Source organism: Pelobates fuscus, chromosome 2 (assembly GCF_036172605.1).
Source record: "Pelobates fuscus isolate aPelFus1 chromosome 2, aPelFus1.pri, whole genome shotgun sequence".
Classification (NCBI taxonomy): Eukaryota; Metazoa; Chordata; class Amphibia; order Anura; family Pelobatidae; genus Pelobates; species Pelobates fuscus.
In genome coordinates this window covers 81,419,878-81,435,571 of record NC_086318.1, presented here as the reverse complement: position 1 = coordinate 81,435,571, position 15,694 = coordinate 81,419,878, and the positions used below count along the sequence as shown (strand labels likewise).

The 15,694-nt window shown below is 41.5% G+C and overlaps 1 protein-coding gene across 11 annotated transcripts in view; it reads right to left on the bottom strand.

The window, feature by feature from the left end:
- PIK3CB (phosphatidylinositol-4,5-bisphosphate 3-kinase catalytic subunit beta) overlaps positions 1 to 15,694 on the bottom strand; it is a 191,440-nt gene that overhangs the window by 4,534 nt on the left and 171,212 nt on the right. For all 11 annotated transcript variants that reach the window (XM_063442326.1, XM_063442325.1, XM_063442329.1 and 8 more), the window contains 7 exons: positions 15,015 to 15,158; positions 11,124 to 11,223; positions 9,524 to 9,702; positions 8,408 to 8,517; positions 8,075 to 8,153; positions 2,622 to 2,789; positions 2,072 to 2,195 (listed from right to left, as the gene is read on the bottom strand). In XM_063442326.1, coding sequence (XP_063298396.1) covers positions 2,072 to 2,195; positions 2,622 to 2,789; positions 8,075 to 8,153; positions 8,408 to 8,517; positions 9,524 to 9,702; positions 11,124 to 11,223; positions 15,015 to 15,158 — 904 coding nt within the window. The remainder of the gene's footprint in view (positions 1 to 2,071; positions 2,196 to 2,621; positions 2,790 to 8,074; positions 8,154 to 8,407; positions 8,518 to 9,523; positions 9,703 to 11,123; positions 11,224 to 15,014; positions 15,159 to 15,694) is intronic.

The following is a 15,694-nucleotide window of genomic DNA, read 5'->3' as shown; positions in this document are numbered from 1 at the left end:
TCCAGACTGTCCAGGGCAATCAGGACAGTGATATATGGAATATTGTCTCTGCCCCCTCTTGAAACAAACTCTGCATCTATTTTGAGGATTGTGTTTTGCCGCAGTAGAAGGGGATTTTAAAAATAAAGTGGGTAGCCCAAACTCTGCTCTCTCCCATCACCGCACTGGTAGCAGGTGCCTCTTGGTACAAAATCCACAAAATGATCTGGAGCTGAAACTGTAAAAAAGCCAGTTGCATTCCGGGGTTTGCTTTTTTGAACAACAAAAAAGCGTTGTGGGTTGCAATCTGCATTAAGTAAATTGCAACCTTTTTGTACCAGGAACTTGTCTTACATATCATTAGGTAGGGCTGCAGCAGCTGGTCTGCCAGATCAATATGCCCATATGCCGGTTATAGGCCTTGATGCACACTGGCTTCCTTGTGCTCTCAGCTCTGCCACGTACAGAGACAGCCACAGTCCCCTCAGTGTGGATGGTGGTAAGAAGGTACATATCCTTCTTATCTCTGTACTTAACTGCCAACAGCTCCTGTTGGCGCATTGCTGAGGTATCCCCCCTTCGTAGTCGGATGCGTGCAAGTTGTCCTGGGAAACCTGTGCAGTTCTTTCTGATTGTACCGCAAGCTACTGAATCAAAACAATACAGTAGCTTGAACAAAGGGACACTTGTATAAAAATTGTCTGTATACAAGTGGTAGCCTTTGTTCATCAGGAGGAACATCAGGGCCCAGACAATCTTGCCACTGGTTCCCATATGTTCTGGGAAACCTGGAGGGTCAAGGTGGCTATCCTTTCCCTCGTACACCCGGAAGGCCTGAGTATACCCAGTCTCGCTCTCACAAAGCTTATACACCTTTACACCATACCTGGAGTGCTTGGAAGGAATATACTGCTTGAATCCCAGCCTTCCCTTATACTTCATCAGGGATTCATCCACACATATATTCCTTCCAGGTGTATAAGCCTCTGCAAACCTGGCAGCGAAGTGGGTAATCAGGGGGCAGATTTTATACAGCCTGTCAAACTGGGGATGCTCCCTAGGGGGCACAGGCTGTTGTCGCTGAAGTGCATGAAATGTAGAATTATTTCATACCTCTTCCTCGAGATACGCTGGGAGTAAATGGGGGTAGAGCAGATGGGGCTACTGCTCCAGTAGGAGCGGATGGAGGGCTTCTTTATGATGCCCACCAGTATAGTCAATTCCGAAGAATTTTTTTAATTCTGGCACATCGATGGGGGCCCATTGTTGCTTTGCCAAAAAAAGATTCAGGCTTTGCAGCACGGAACTGATGGGCATATAAATTAGTTTGGGCGACAATGTTCCCCAATACATCATCACCCAGAAACACCTCCATAAACTCTTGGGGGCTAAATCCTGTGACATAGAGATTGATGCCAGGATTAGTAGTGAAGGGTGGAATATCTGGCCTCTGACAATGAAGCGCTACCCACTCCTCAGCAGCACTGCCAGCTGGAGCAGCACGTCTCCTTCTGGCAGGCGGCCTAGCAGCCACAGATACATCACTAGCAGCAGACACTGTATCTACGGCCCGGCAGTCAGGAGAGGTATTGCAGGATGCCCCGACATCAAAGCATTGCTGCAGTACCCTTAGAGTGGCTGGAAGCGATCATGATCGCTACCAGCACTCATATTTGCCGCGGACGTACTAGGTACATCCGCAGTCATTAACCCCTTAAGGACACATGACATGTGAGACATGTCATGATTCCCTTTTATTCCAGAAGTTTGGTCCTTAAAAGGTTAAGGATCCTCCTTTTTTGTTGGAACGTACCTAGTACGTCCGTAGTAACGGGTTAAACCAAGTCTTTCTTTTCAAATGTTTTTTATTGTTTTAAATAAAAATAATAAAAATAACAATTGTACATTTTTGTCAATGTTTATAACAATCAATACTATTTAAACAGTATGGTATATGGACAGTGACATAATAGCAAGGATCTTTGTAATGGTTACATTATTAATTCTATGAGTAGCAACACAAAGATCATAAATGAAAGTCTTTCTTTATAGGCAGGCTTTACAATGTTGGAGTGGATAGAATATCTCTCACCTGTCCTGTTTTCCTGACCATGATATTGTCATTGTGTCTGTCTCCGATCCCAAGTACATAAGTAGCTACACAGTAGCCAGCGCAGGACAAGGTGAACTCTTCAATAGCTCGTTCAAGATCATCTCTGAAACAGGTAAAATAATACCGGTGATGATTGTTCTAATAATTCTGTCATTATCACCACCATTGCCCAGTTACAAACAAGCATCTCACACCAAATAGAAACTGGAAGAACAGGAAATAGAGTATGAGTGGAGATGAGGAGTGAGCGTGCAGGAAATTGAAGTTTGTTTTAAGTGTGAGTATGAAACGTGCAAGTAATGGAACCCGCCATGGAGCGTGAGCAGTAAGCATGCAGAAAATGCAACTGTGTGTGTGTCTGTGTGTGTGTAGTGTGAGAGGTAAACGTTCAAGAAATGGAACTGTGCGTGGGATGAGAGCGGTAAGTGTGCACGGAATGGAACGGAGTGGTGCATCAGTCGAAAGCACAGACATTTGAGGTGTAAGGAATGTCACTATGAGTGTAGTGAGTTTCAGTTTGTGACATTACCCCGCATTGTTTTCCTTGATCCAGTTCAGCAGAGCGTCTTTGTTGAAGGCAGCTGCAGCAGCCAGGTTGCTGCAGTCCAGCTGAATATCTGCAATGGTCTCTGCTGCAGATACAACCTCGATCATCCCACATCGATCTCCTGTTGCCAGGCAACCATAAGGCACTATCCTGCAAAATACAACATGTTACATGCTTTATTATTTATTAAACCTATGATGGATTGGATTTGGTGCTCCATAGTGTAGAAAACCCATTTTCAATATTCACAACGAGCAGGGTTTACATTTTACATAAACAAAAAATATTCTCTCTCTATGTCATGTACTTAAAGCAGCACTGTCATGCTGAACTTACCTTTCCCCAAACGCTTCCTCTTCTCTCTCTCTCTCTCAGGATCTGTTCTTCATTTCTTCCCGTCTGCTCTAGTTTTTTTTAAAAACATAAGACAAAGAAGGGACTACTTTGTTCTATGGAGGTTTCCAACGCCTGACCAGCTACGACCAGCGGAGGAGCAAATTGTGCTTCATTTCCGGTGGTCAGAGAAATGTTCCCACAATACTCACCTTTCCTTCGTGTTCTCGTGATGCTTCCTGTCAGTATTCCTTAACGTCCTGTCACTTAGGACGTAATTCAGTAGTTTCGCCGGCATTCTGTCTAACAGAAGGAGAACAGATCGTCCATTCGTGTTAGAATGAAATTCGGAACCTTTGTTTGGATTGGAATTTCATTCAAGTGAATGAAACTCCGATCCGATTTGTGCCGCAGGTAGATAGCTCCCTGATACCGTGGGAATTAGGGAGCTATCTACTAAAAGACTGAAAGACCTAAATTAGTCTTTCAACCAAATTTACTAATACCAAGAAAAGATTACTTAGTATTAGTAATTAAGGAGATTAACATTTCCCTTCTTCCCCTACTCGCTATATATTGAGTAGGGGCATGTCTACTAAACAGTGAGCAGCCAATGGCTGCTCACTGTGGCAAAACAAAGGGTGTGATGGGGGCATAGTGTTAATTAAGAGCCCCCCCTCTTGTACCGCGAGTGAATGAATACATTAAATTCCTGTTTGCATGTGCTGGAACGTCACAGCGCTATCTAGTGTGGGAAGATGACGTGTCCCACAGGGCCTTCATCTACCCACACAATGATGGCAGCGCCCAGGACCACGATCCAGGCACAAAATAAAGATGCAACAATAGGTAATATGGGAGGCTTAGCTGCATTTGGGGGTGACTAGAGGGGCAATTATATTTAGTCGAGTCGGGAGGGGGGTTAAAAAAAACAAAAACACTAGATTCGGACATGACAGTGCCGCTTTAAAAGAACAATGAACAGGTAAAAATGATATGTTTTCAAGGATAATCTGTGCATTGCCTTCCAAAGTAGTCTAACAATGTTGGAAAGGCTTAATTAATCTTAAGAGCAAAGTACTGTAAAAAAGTACATCAAATAAAAAGGGGGGAAAAAAAAACAACTAATTTCTATTCCCATGTCTTGTGTGCAAATAACAAACCAAGTTGCTGTCATTGCATGCCACCATACCAGTCCCAAATCTTTAAGGGGGCTGAAGTTGGGGTAAAATGTATTTGTTTGCAATAAATAAAGAACCAAGGACTATCCAAACCCTTAGTTGTATGTGCCCCATAATTTAATATATAAAGACACACACACACAAGAAAAAAAAGTGTCAAGTAACATTTTTTTTTTTTAACAGACCATAGAACAGCCCGCAAGTGCAGGTTTGGGATTTTCTGATCAGCCCAACTGGTTTACAGACTGTACCTTTATAAACCCATATCAAGAATGTTTACCAACCCACTTCATGCTATACTATTGTTTCAGAATTGTTTTCTTTTCAAAGAGCAGTCATTCATTTGAGTGCCAGCAGAGGGGGCTGTATAATTTCTTTAGAATAATATCGCACAAAGAACAAGCCAAAAGATCCTTTACATAAAAAAAAAAAAAAAAAACACTGATTCATTGCAGGTTAAATACAATTAGCACAGCTAAGCCAGGAAATATATTTTGGAAGGTGAGATTTCATATCCCCATACTGGATGTCACTCTGAAACCATGAATATTTTCAAACTATCTGTCCGTCTAAATATGCATGTAGGAGTAGAAAATTAAGAGAGCGGAAGCCTGATATAAAGTAAATCAGTAGGGCTGTGAAGGGGTTAACCCTGTAGGAGTAAAAAATTAACAGAGTGGAAGCCTGATATAAAGTAAATCAGTAGGGCAGTGAAGGGGTTAACCCTGTAGGAGTAGAAAATTAACAGAGTGGAAGCCTGATATAAAGTAAATCAGTAGGGCAGTGAAGGGGTTAACCCTGTAGGAGTAGAAAATTAACAGAGTGGAAGCCTGATATAAAGTAAATCAGTAGGGCAGTGAAGGGGTTAACCCTGTAGGAGTAGAAAATTAAGAGAGTGGAAGCCTGATATAAAGTAAATCAGTAGGGCAGTGAAGGGGTTAACCCTGTAGGAGTAGAAAATTAAGAGAGTGGAAGCCTGATATAAAGTAAATCAGTAGGGCAGTGAAGGGGTTAACCCTGTAGGAGTAGAAAATTAAGAGAGTGGAAGCCTGATATAAAGTAAATCAGTAGGGCAGTGAAGGGGTTAACCCTGTAGGAGTAGAAAATTAACAGAGTGGAAGCCTGATATAAAGTAAATCAGTAGGGCTGTGAAGGGGTTAACCCTGTAGGAGTAGAAAATTAACAGAGTGGAAGCCTGATATAAAGTAAATCAGTAGGGCAGTGAAGGGGTTAACCCTGTAGGAGTAGAAAATTAACAGAGTGGAAGCCTGATATAAAGTAAATCAGTAGGGCTGTGAAGGGGTTAACCCTGTAGGAGTAGAAAATTAACAGAGTGGAAGCCTGATATAAAGTAAATCAGTAGGGCAGTGAAGGGGTTAACCCTGTAGGAGTAGAAAATTAAGAGAGTGGAAGCCTGATATAAAGTAAATCAGTAGGGCAGTGAAGGGGTTAACCCTGTAGGAGTAGAAATTAAGAGAGTGGAAGCCTGATATAAAGTAAATCAGTAGGGCAGTGAAGGGGTTAACCCTGTAGGAGTAGAAATTAAGAGAGTGGAAGCCTGATATGAAGCAAATCAGTAGGGCAGTGAAGGGGTTAACCCTGTAGGAGTAGAAAATTAAGAGAGCGGAAGCCTGATATAAAGTAAATCAGTAGGGCAGTGAAGGGGTTAACCCTGATTTGGAAATTGAAGAAAAGGAGGAGAGAAACAAGGTCCTAGATAAGATAATTAAAACGTAACTTTTTTAATGGTAGAAAATCAGTAGTGATAAATATAAAAAGGATTACTCTCAGTAAACCTCGATGTACATAGAGGGAATGAGGAGAGATAATATGTGAGATTAAAAAACAGTATTAAACTGATTGACATTGGTTAGAATGTCACTGTAGACAGATTCACAGAGAGAGTATAAATGTCTAGCTCTAGACAGAACGCACTATAACTGTAGAGTAAAATTGGACAAATCACTAAAAAGTGTAAAAAAAAAAAGGTGGTTATCAAATGTTGCAATAAATAGTAGCTGTTGCAACTTGATGAGCATCGAAGCATGTGTGATACTACAAGACAGAATGTTAATAGTCCAATGTACATTAAAGAGTATGCACTGTGATGTGCCTGTACAGATGGATGGAGCTAGACAAAAATAATAGATATTATCCGATCTGTCTACTGACTCCAAACATTGCCTAACATTATAGGAAGTGTTGGAAAGTCTGGTTAGTGCTCTTTAGCATTTAGAGACTGGTTTGCAAGATAAAGCAGAAAATAATATATAAATAATGATCTACTTTTCTATTTCAATGTAATTCCTGCCGATTAATTCTAACATATGCAGGGCTCGAGACAGTAATAACAGGTTCAAATGACCCTATAGATACGTGTATCTGTGCCTTCAAGGGTACCTATCGAATAGAAAACCTGCTGTTCTAACTACACCTGCATATGTTAATATGTTAAGGTTTGAAAGAATGTATCAAAGAGAGTGAACGAAAAGATATATATTCACACACAGAGCTGATTTTCTACCAATAAAAGTTACGTTTTAATTATCTTTTGTGAAAGCATGGCCGTTATATATTTGTTTTCAGATCTGTACAGCAGTTTGTTTATTCAAAACATCCGTAGACTCATCTATTGTATTAATTCTTAGTATTTTTAGTATTTCCGAAGGTAGGCTGTCCCATCCATAAATCAATCCATCCATTTTAATTCAGAATACAATGCAGCCAGTCGAAGATTAGCAGCAAATATTTCATCTCCCATTGGCCGGATACGATTTTCCGGTACTAAAACGTCTATATATCTTACTCTCAGTCTTGTGCATCCCCTGCTTGTATACGGTGCACGTCAAACTACACTGAAAACATGTTACTGTAGCTATCAAGAAACAAGATTGGTACATGGGTGTTCTTTTTCTAAACAAGGCGCAATCATGCGTGTGTATTAAGTGTCTCAGTATGTGATCACCCTCAGCAATGCATTCTAACAAAAGGTGACCGTGCACTCCGTGTGAGAACGACAACTCTGCGATAGTGACAATTTGATGTGAAGTGTTGAAATGGGGTCAACTGGCATTCCTCCATAGGAGTTTGTCCTGGCCGCTTGGCAGTGTTCACAGGCACAAGTCCATGTAACTTCCCTTCCAGGGGCTGTGCAATGACAGCTGAGGTCCCGAGAGAATCAACAGGAGTGGTGTATAAAAACATCCTTGTTAGACAGGACTTTGACAGGAGTCACATGGAGGACAGCTTGTATAATGGAGCGTGGGGAGGGAAATGTCAATGCAAAATCTCTAGAATCAACTCACAAAGCTGTGGGGGTTGAGGGTGCAACAACACGTCTATCAACACTTACTACTCTGACAGCGTTACCTGTCTTGATCTGTGCTAGGAAAAGACACGGTGCAATTACCCGTTTAGATCTGTGCTAGGAAAAGGCACAGTGAAACAATCACTTCTGAAAAAGTGAGAAAATGTGAGGAAAGTTCCAGAAGAATTGGGATGGATGTGCCTTTTGGATTCAGACTGACTTACAAACAATTTAAGAGTATCAAAGTTGAATTCAGTATTTGCACATAATCCATAGGATGAGTTTATACAGAAATCAGCTTATGATTATAGTCATTGAAAACCCTAGGATATATCAATAAAAGCTTGCCAATAGAATTGTAATGAACTACCATGCCCTCTAGATACATTCACTGCTGGGAGACCTAAAACGGTTTACCAGCCTATGCTGCTAGCAAGTCCTTACTAACCATGTTTGTAAACATACAAACACATTTAGATGATTTGGAATCAGTGTTTGGTTATTAGGGTAGTGATAATTCTGTGAATTAAGTTCCTGCTCAATTTAAAGAGTTTGTAAGGCCCAAAGAACATGAGACGCTGTTAAACAGTCTATGGTCAAAGAAACTTCCTTACCGAAGGTCGAGTCCAGATTCCTTCCAGAGCATGTCCATGAGACGCAGTAACTGAAGTGCGAGCATATCCTGCCTCAGATCTGTGAACAGCAGTAGGGGAGGAAAGCAATAAGTTATTCAACACGTAATTTGCTAAATATTTAACAGAGCCCCCCTTGACCTCTTACCTTATTAGAAAACCCCACTATAACTGTATTAAACAGGGTACAGAACACAGTGCAAAATTTACAAGACAAGTAATTCTTCCCAATGATTCAGCTACATTAATCATTCAAGCGGATGTATCATGTTCTAACCCATCACCAACAGTGATGTCTTCACATTGACTGCTCACCGTCTCCATTCTTGAAGATGATTCCCATCGACTCCCCTCCGAAGCCTCTGTTGTTGTATACGATCCAGAGCGGCTTCATTTTGGAATCCATGTATTTACACTTATCTATTCTGTGGAAGAAAGAGAGCAAATAACAGTGAGTCGTCAGAAGTCAGAACGGTTACTGAACAAATGTAACTGATTAGTAAATAACCCCGGAAGTCTTTTACTCTTCCAAGGTGAGAATGGCTGGGAATTTCAAAGTGAATCTCAAAACGTAGGCCAAAAGAGAAGAATTTGCAGAACTCCTTTTCTGCAGTTGAACTATTTTGTCCTTAAATTTGAAATGTATTTTGAATTCCCAGTTATTTTCACTTTAGTAAAGCCAGAGTGCAAGCTCATTAAACTAAGCAAACAGCTGTGTCTAAACCAAATCCATGTGATTAAGCAAAATTAAGTCTACAGCTGGGGTTCTCATGTGTAGTCAAGGGAGTCAACGTACACCCATCAGCCTGCTCACAGCTTCCAACATTTACCATTACTTGTAAATAGCATTTTCATAGAACCACTGTTCTATGTTAAGGACGTTGAAGGACACTCTCAACCACTACAGCAAACGGCAAAGGAGTCACAGAAAACAGCTAAGCAACTCATTTTCTATAACAGGAATTCAAGATATATAGCAGCAATACACCTCTGTGTTTAATAGCAAGAAGGACAACACTACAGTTTTTAATAAAGTAATCCAATAATGGGCCAGAGGAAGAAGACAGTCACAGAAGACATAAGATGATTTTTTTTTGTTCCAAGGAAATTACAACCTTAATACTGAAAAACAAAACGTACAAAACTTAGCATTCTCCCCAGTTAGTGTGAAATGAATAAAAAGATGAAAGCAGTATTGTGAAGAAGATCTTACAGAAAGAATCTCACACAAAATTTGCGTAATGAGCAAACAAAGTAATTCTAACACTCTCTGGAGGCCAGGAACCAGGGTACTAAGTTCAACCATGCTACTAAAAAGATTTAGTACAACTGTGTAAGTTTGAGGACTTATGGGTCAGCCACATACTACAGGATTATCCCCAGATATGATAAAGTGTAAAATGCCCGTATGACAACGGGAGAGGCACTCACACAAGTTCAGACAGTGTAACGCTGGGGTTAAGAGGGGACTGGATGTCTGTGAGCGCCTCCTTGTACGCATTCTGCTTTAGACAGGCGTGCATGGTTTCCTTGTTCTTCACCTTACTTTGCTTCATGGCGTTCAGCTTGATCAAACTGTTCAGAGTGCGAAGCTTGTTCAATGCCTCTACCTGAAAAGGGAGAAGATACCCGGTTACAAAAGTCATGCAGTGTACTGCTAAGGTGACCACTTCTAGAGACATGTCAGGAGAACACCGTCAGAAAGTGTCAGACAGCAGAATTGCAGTGTCTGTGTGGCAGTAACATTCCACAACAGTAAATAGAATTGCGAGCAGTGATTTTATATGCTGAGCTGGTAGCCAATGTTTAGAAAGCCATAGTGTGATTCCAATGTAGGACATTTGCCTGACCTTCTTGTTTATCTGAAAGATGTACAGTAAGTACAGTAAGTGATGACTATCCTTGGCTCCCTAGACATTTGCGAACTTTATTACCCATGAAGCCCAGCCAGCCTCATAGGATACAAAATTCACAAACATTTAGGGAGCCAAATGTTGCCATTAGTGGTGTAAAGAGTTGGGATGTTGGATAGACATATAAAGCAGGCGATGACAAGGAGTCATGTGTATTCTTTCAACCCATTCTAACCTTTTCAACAACCTGAATGTTGGGTTTAGGCTGCATAGATGTTAAACTTGGTCTTCAATGCCAACTCAAATGCTTGGCTCAGCACACATACACAGAGCATTTTTAAGCTTTTTTCCAAGAATCTATCAAGGTTATTTACAAACATCTATCTTAAATTCACGATATGGTGAATTAGTCACACAATATAGCCATATTGCATTTAAGCCCCCCACTTTTTACAGAGTACCCCAACATCGGTGAGTTCTAACCTACACTTTTAACCACAATGAAATAATGTAGACTAGTGGAGCATGCAGAGGACAGCATCAGGCTAGTATAACTAACCCATGCTGCTCCCCTGGGTCTCCTCTCCCCATACGGTGGGGTCACCATTGTTTTTTTTCTTTTTTATGCAAATTATGCAATGACCCCATAAAGTGACAGATTGCTTTAAAGAAATGCAATTAAAAATAAAGAAGTTATTCTAGATCTTGGAATAAAGAAAAATCAAATACAATATGGAATTATGGAAAACCTAGCAATATTTCTGGCAGCCTATTTATTTCATAACCTTTATACCACGTATCCATAAAATACTTCCCCCTAGCTTTTATGTAGCTGTAACACTCATCAGTCACAAGCACTGAGCACTAATTTGCACTGAGAAAATGTGTATAAATAAAAAGACTACTTAGATTAAAGTTTTCTTTATGTTCATGGTTGCTTATAAAAGCTAGAGAAACCAGGGAGTGATCCGGATTCTGTTACTACCTCATGTGAAGGAGAAATTAAATACACAAGAAAGGTTTTATAGGATTCTGTATTAAACTTGGGGTATCCCCATGTAGTCCCCAAACTCTGGTCCAAACCTTGTTTAGCAGAAGAGAAAAGTTCTAATGCTTTTTGGAGCCAGCTATGATCATACCTGTTCCCACGACTACCCATGATGCCACATCCGTCTTACCTGCCGAGATAGCACTTTCATGTGTGCGATACTGCCCCTGCAATACGCTTCTAGCAGGAGCCCAAACTGCACAGAAACCGATGAAATGTGAACTTCCGATCTGCAGATAGAAAAGGGAGATCAGTAAAAATAGAAAGAGAAATGCATTGGTTTAACATGGGCTCTGCTTATTATTAATGATTTATAAAATATATAAAATGTCTCAACACTAACAAGGTTATTCACTAATGTGAGAATTCAAAATAAATTTCAAATTTCAAATCAAAACAGACTACCTGGAAAATCCCTTTAAGTTCAGGTACTCTGGCCTTAAAGGAACATTATAGTCACCCAATACCACTTCATCTCAATGAATTGGTGTTGGTGCAGCAGCCCTATCATTTCAACCCGGTGTTAAATGTAAAACATTTACCCTGCAACATAACCCTGCAATGCAAAACAATGGTTAGACTGCAGGGTTAAAACCCCTTGTAGTGGCTGTACATACATATATATATATATATATATATATATATATATATATACACGGCTCACCTTTTCCAGTGCCATGTTTAACTCCTCTACTGCAGCCTTTGAAACACAGATTAAAAATAAAAAAAAGGGGGCGGAGCCGGGCCGCCGAGCCGCCGAGCCGAGCGGCAGCCACCCTTGCTGGCTCCGGCTACTAACAGCATCAAACAGCTTAAAAATACCACAATTAGACCCGAAATTGCTCCAACCATCCGAGGAAATGACAGGTAGTCGGATGGTGAGGAGCCAGAGAGCGGGGAGCTGCGGCACAAACCCGGCGAGCACCGCTAACGGAGCGCATAAAGCCTGTCACAAGCCGCATGAGCGGGAACCGCAATACACAAGAGGCATGCAGGGGGTCGGATCCGGCCCCGCTCCCCCCCCACACGGCCGGGGGGGTGATCCCGGCCCAAGAGTCCGAGCTTCAGAGACTGGAGGAGGGGACCCATCCGGTGAGTGTTGTCCTCCCTCATGGAGCCAAAATGGCGGATGGATACCCCGCGCATGAAAAGCGATGGGGAGGGCACCCCACGCACACTATAGAAACCCAGACCAGGGCTCCTCGGCCCCCCGGAACAGCGGGTCCCACAACTAGACTCCCCTGGGCGGCGAACCGACTGGCATGGAGCCGGCCCTGTTACTCGGGTTTGGTGGTGGCCCGGGAAAATGCCCCCAAATCTGCGAGCCCTGTGGAGCTGGGGTGCGCAGACCACCCGGTGGACCGGGGGGCTGCGTGCCGGCACCAAGTATGAGACCGGAGGAGGGTGAGGCAGGACGAGGCTGGATGCTGGGGCGGTGCAGGAGGCTGAAGCCCTGGTGGATTCTACAGGGGGGGGACGCTGGACAGCTGCGGTCTCTGAGTGCCCACAGCATGGTGGACCTCACCGTGGGCACGTTCAACAGCATTGGGGGGGGAAGGAAGGGGGCCTTCTGTGACTGGGGATGCCTGGGGGACTGGAAAAGGTACCGCATGGTGCGGCAAACCCGGAGAGAGGTACTGGGAGGTTCAGAACTCCGGACTCCATCTAGCCCCCCTCCAGCGAAGTGACTCACAATTTTTTTTTTTTTTTTTTCACAGTCAGCTGGAGAAGCTCAGTGGTCCCACAGCCACTCTCCACTCTTCTCTCGCCCCAAAACCAGAAAGACACCAGCAACATTGAGATCCTCTCTAAAGCTGACTAAGACAACTGTTTAGGATCCGAGTCGCATGGGGGATGGGAAAGTTGAACTCTCTAGCATCTGTATTTTGCTATAAGATTTTGCTATAAGATTCTGATCGTTTTTAGTACCTTTAGTTTCAAGGTCCCCAAATAACAAATGATGCACCTTTTGTTATCTTGGAATGTGCCAAGCAAACCACAGTTATGTATGCCTTGATCTACATGGAGCCTGAGAGGGGGCCGCAATGTCGCCACGGGCACTGACAGGGTTAACACGCAGTAAGGCACTAAATATGGTATTACTAAATATACCCTTGAAGTGCCATTGTTGGTGCATAGGTTTGATTGTTCTTTTGGTAGTGGTATTTAAGGGCATGCGAATCAAGGCTTACTTTCATTTAATTCCTTTTCTAGTTTATTTTTGTTTACCGAGTTTTTAATGTGGCTTAGGCAGAGCAGAACTAATTAAATTAACTAGATATATAGCTAATAGTGTTGTTCAACGCTTTTCCAAGATGGTGTTTCTGTCTTTTACCTATTTAATAACATGATCAATACATAGATAATTGCATACCCACGCCTCAACCAGAAATTACGTTTGCTTAAGTGATAATCCAATTTAATTACATAGATCAGTTTACAATATGAATCAATATGTTCTGCTACACAGGCAACGACGAATCCGCTTCTGCGTAAGCGCCGAAATGTCTGCACCTTTATTTACCAATGCTTATGCCCCTGCGCGGGCAACTACTTGCTTTATTACAAATCAGTTTGATAAATGCGTTTATATTGTGAAAACAATAAAAATATTCAAAACAAAAAATAAAAAATATATATATATTATTTATTTATTTATTTAATCTGTGTTTTATTGAGGTAAAGAGGGACACAAATAAAACAGCAGTTAAACATGGCATTATGTGACAAAGCTTTGAATAAACTTTGCATAAAAAAAACAACAACCTCATTTTAATTTTTGTGGTGAAAAATAACACCCAAAATAATGATTGCTATTGTCAGGACTACAGGTTTCCGTTATACCTGAAACAGTAACTGGAATATGATTAAAACATTCTTCTAAAATATTAAGGAAAATATTTTCATACTTACCGTAATTTTCTTTTCCTGATCATTAAACACGGCAGCATTTGCTTATGAGTTATACCCAGACATTATATATAGTGTCAGGAACAGAGTTCAAATACAGCTAATAGTTATAAAAAACATTATTGAGCTGCACAAACCTTTTAATGCTGTTAGGGAGGTGGTGGATCTATTTATTCCAATTTCAGAGTTCTATTTTCTGTCCTCTCTGCTGTAAGGGGAGGAGCTAACCCATGAGTAAATGCTGCCATACTTGACCGGGAAAAAAGTTCTGATAAAACTTAGACTGTTTTTATTGTAACACCAGATCGGCACCTTTTCCTTTGCACTATCTCCTGCTTGGGCAATTCACAAGAAGGAGGGTGCTGTAAGACACAGCAGGAAGCAATGGGAGCATTGGAATACAATATCCATCAAACTGGTGATTTTTATTTTTTTTTAACATGTTAGGAGTAGATCTGCTTTCAGGATATATCTGTTCTATCAACGTATATCATTGTGAACAGGACACTGTTTCCTGGCATTAATTTTGATGTAATTTACAATCTAAACATTTAACTCAATAAACAATGTACATATGACATACCCGGGTAAGGGAATCGATAGGGTTAATGTAAAACACACATCACTGACAAGGATTCATTTAGATATAACAGTTACACTACGTGCGGAGTGGTTCCCACAGTGCTGTTCACGTGCACTAATGTTGTTTGATGAGCAACATGTGTGTCTACTTATGGGCACATCATGGCTTCAGCGGGACATCTTTTAATATGATCTATCATTCTGTACATTTGTGCATGTATTCAGTGAAGATGTCTCTGGAAGAGTCTACACGTTTCTTTAACATTGAAAGGAAGTGCTGCTACGTAGGGGGCTAATGCAGTAAGCAAAACGAAAAGGGCTTCAGACAGACATGGTCACATACAGAATATAAAAGCTGGCGAAAGATCAGTTGGGTTTGAGGTTTCACAGCGGGCAGTTAAAGGGCAGACATGGCAGGGCAGTCGGTTCTGAGTGTGGAATGTTTACAACTATTTAATGGATGTCCAGCGAGTGCCAGAGCTTGCTATATCTCTATGATGCTGGAAGGGACAGTGCGGTGTTGACGTACCTCAGATGCCAGAAGAGGAACTGTCCAATTCTCCGGTTGGCCAGCGCTCTCTGCAACAGGAAACGGGAGAGGGCACAGTCCAGGAAAGGTTCGTACTTCAGAACCTGCACCAGCTGCAGGAGATACTGCGAGAGCTCTTCATCACTGGCCAAACACAGAGAGAAAGGTTAGCAAATCACATTATCCAGAGGGTTTTACCAAATCACATAATCCAGAGGGTTTAACCAAATTACACTGAACTTTAACAAAAGGGTATGGAAGTGGCAGACGGTTCTACATGCATGCAACACTAACAGAGATTATGTTTGAAAAGAACAGCTGTAGATCACCTTTCCTGCAGGTTCCACTAAGGAACATTATCTTATCATGTTTGCTCCAGGTAACTCTATAGGGATACGTACAGTTCACTTTCCTCACATTTAGCAATATTAGGGACTTGTACAGGTAACAATTCCTGCAGGTAACACTTATAGGGTCAGGTAAATTAATATTTACTAAGGGTAAACAACACTAACAGGAGTAGATCACATTCACGGGAGGTAGTGCGCTAACAGTGATAGGTGTAGATCATATTAAAAGTATAATAATAATAATAATAATATACAAATCCCAGGGGTAAAGCACACATACAATATGGTCCCTATCACAGACAGAAATTTTTACACATCATTAGTTCCACC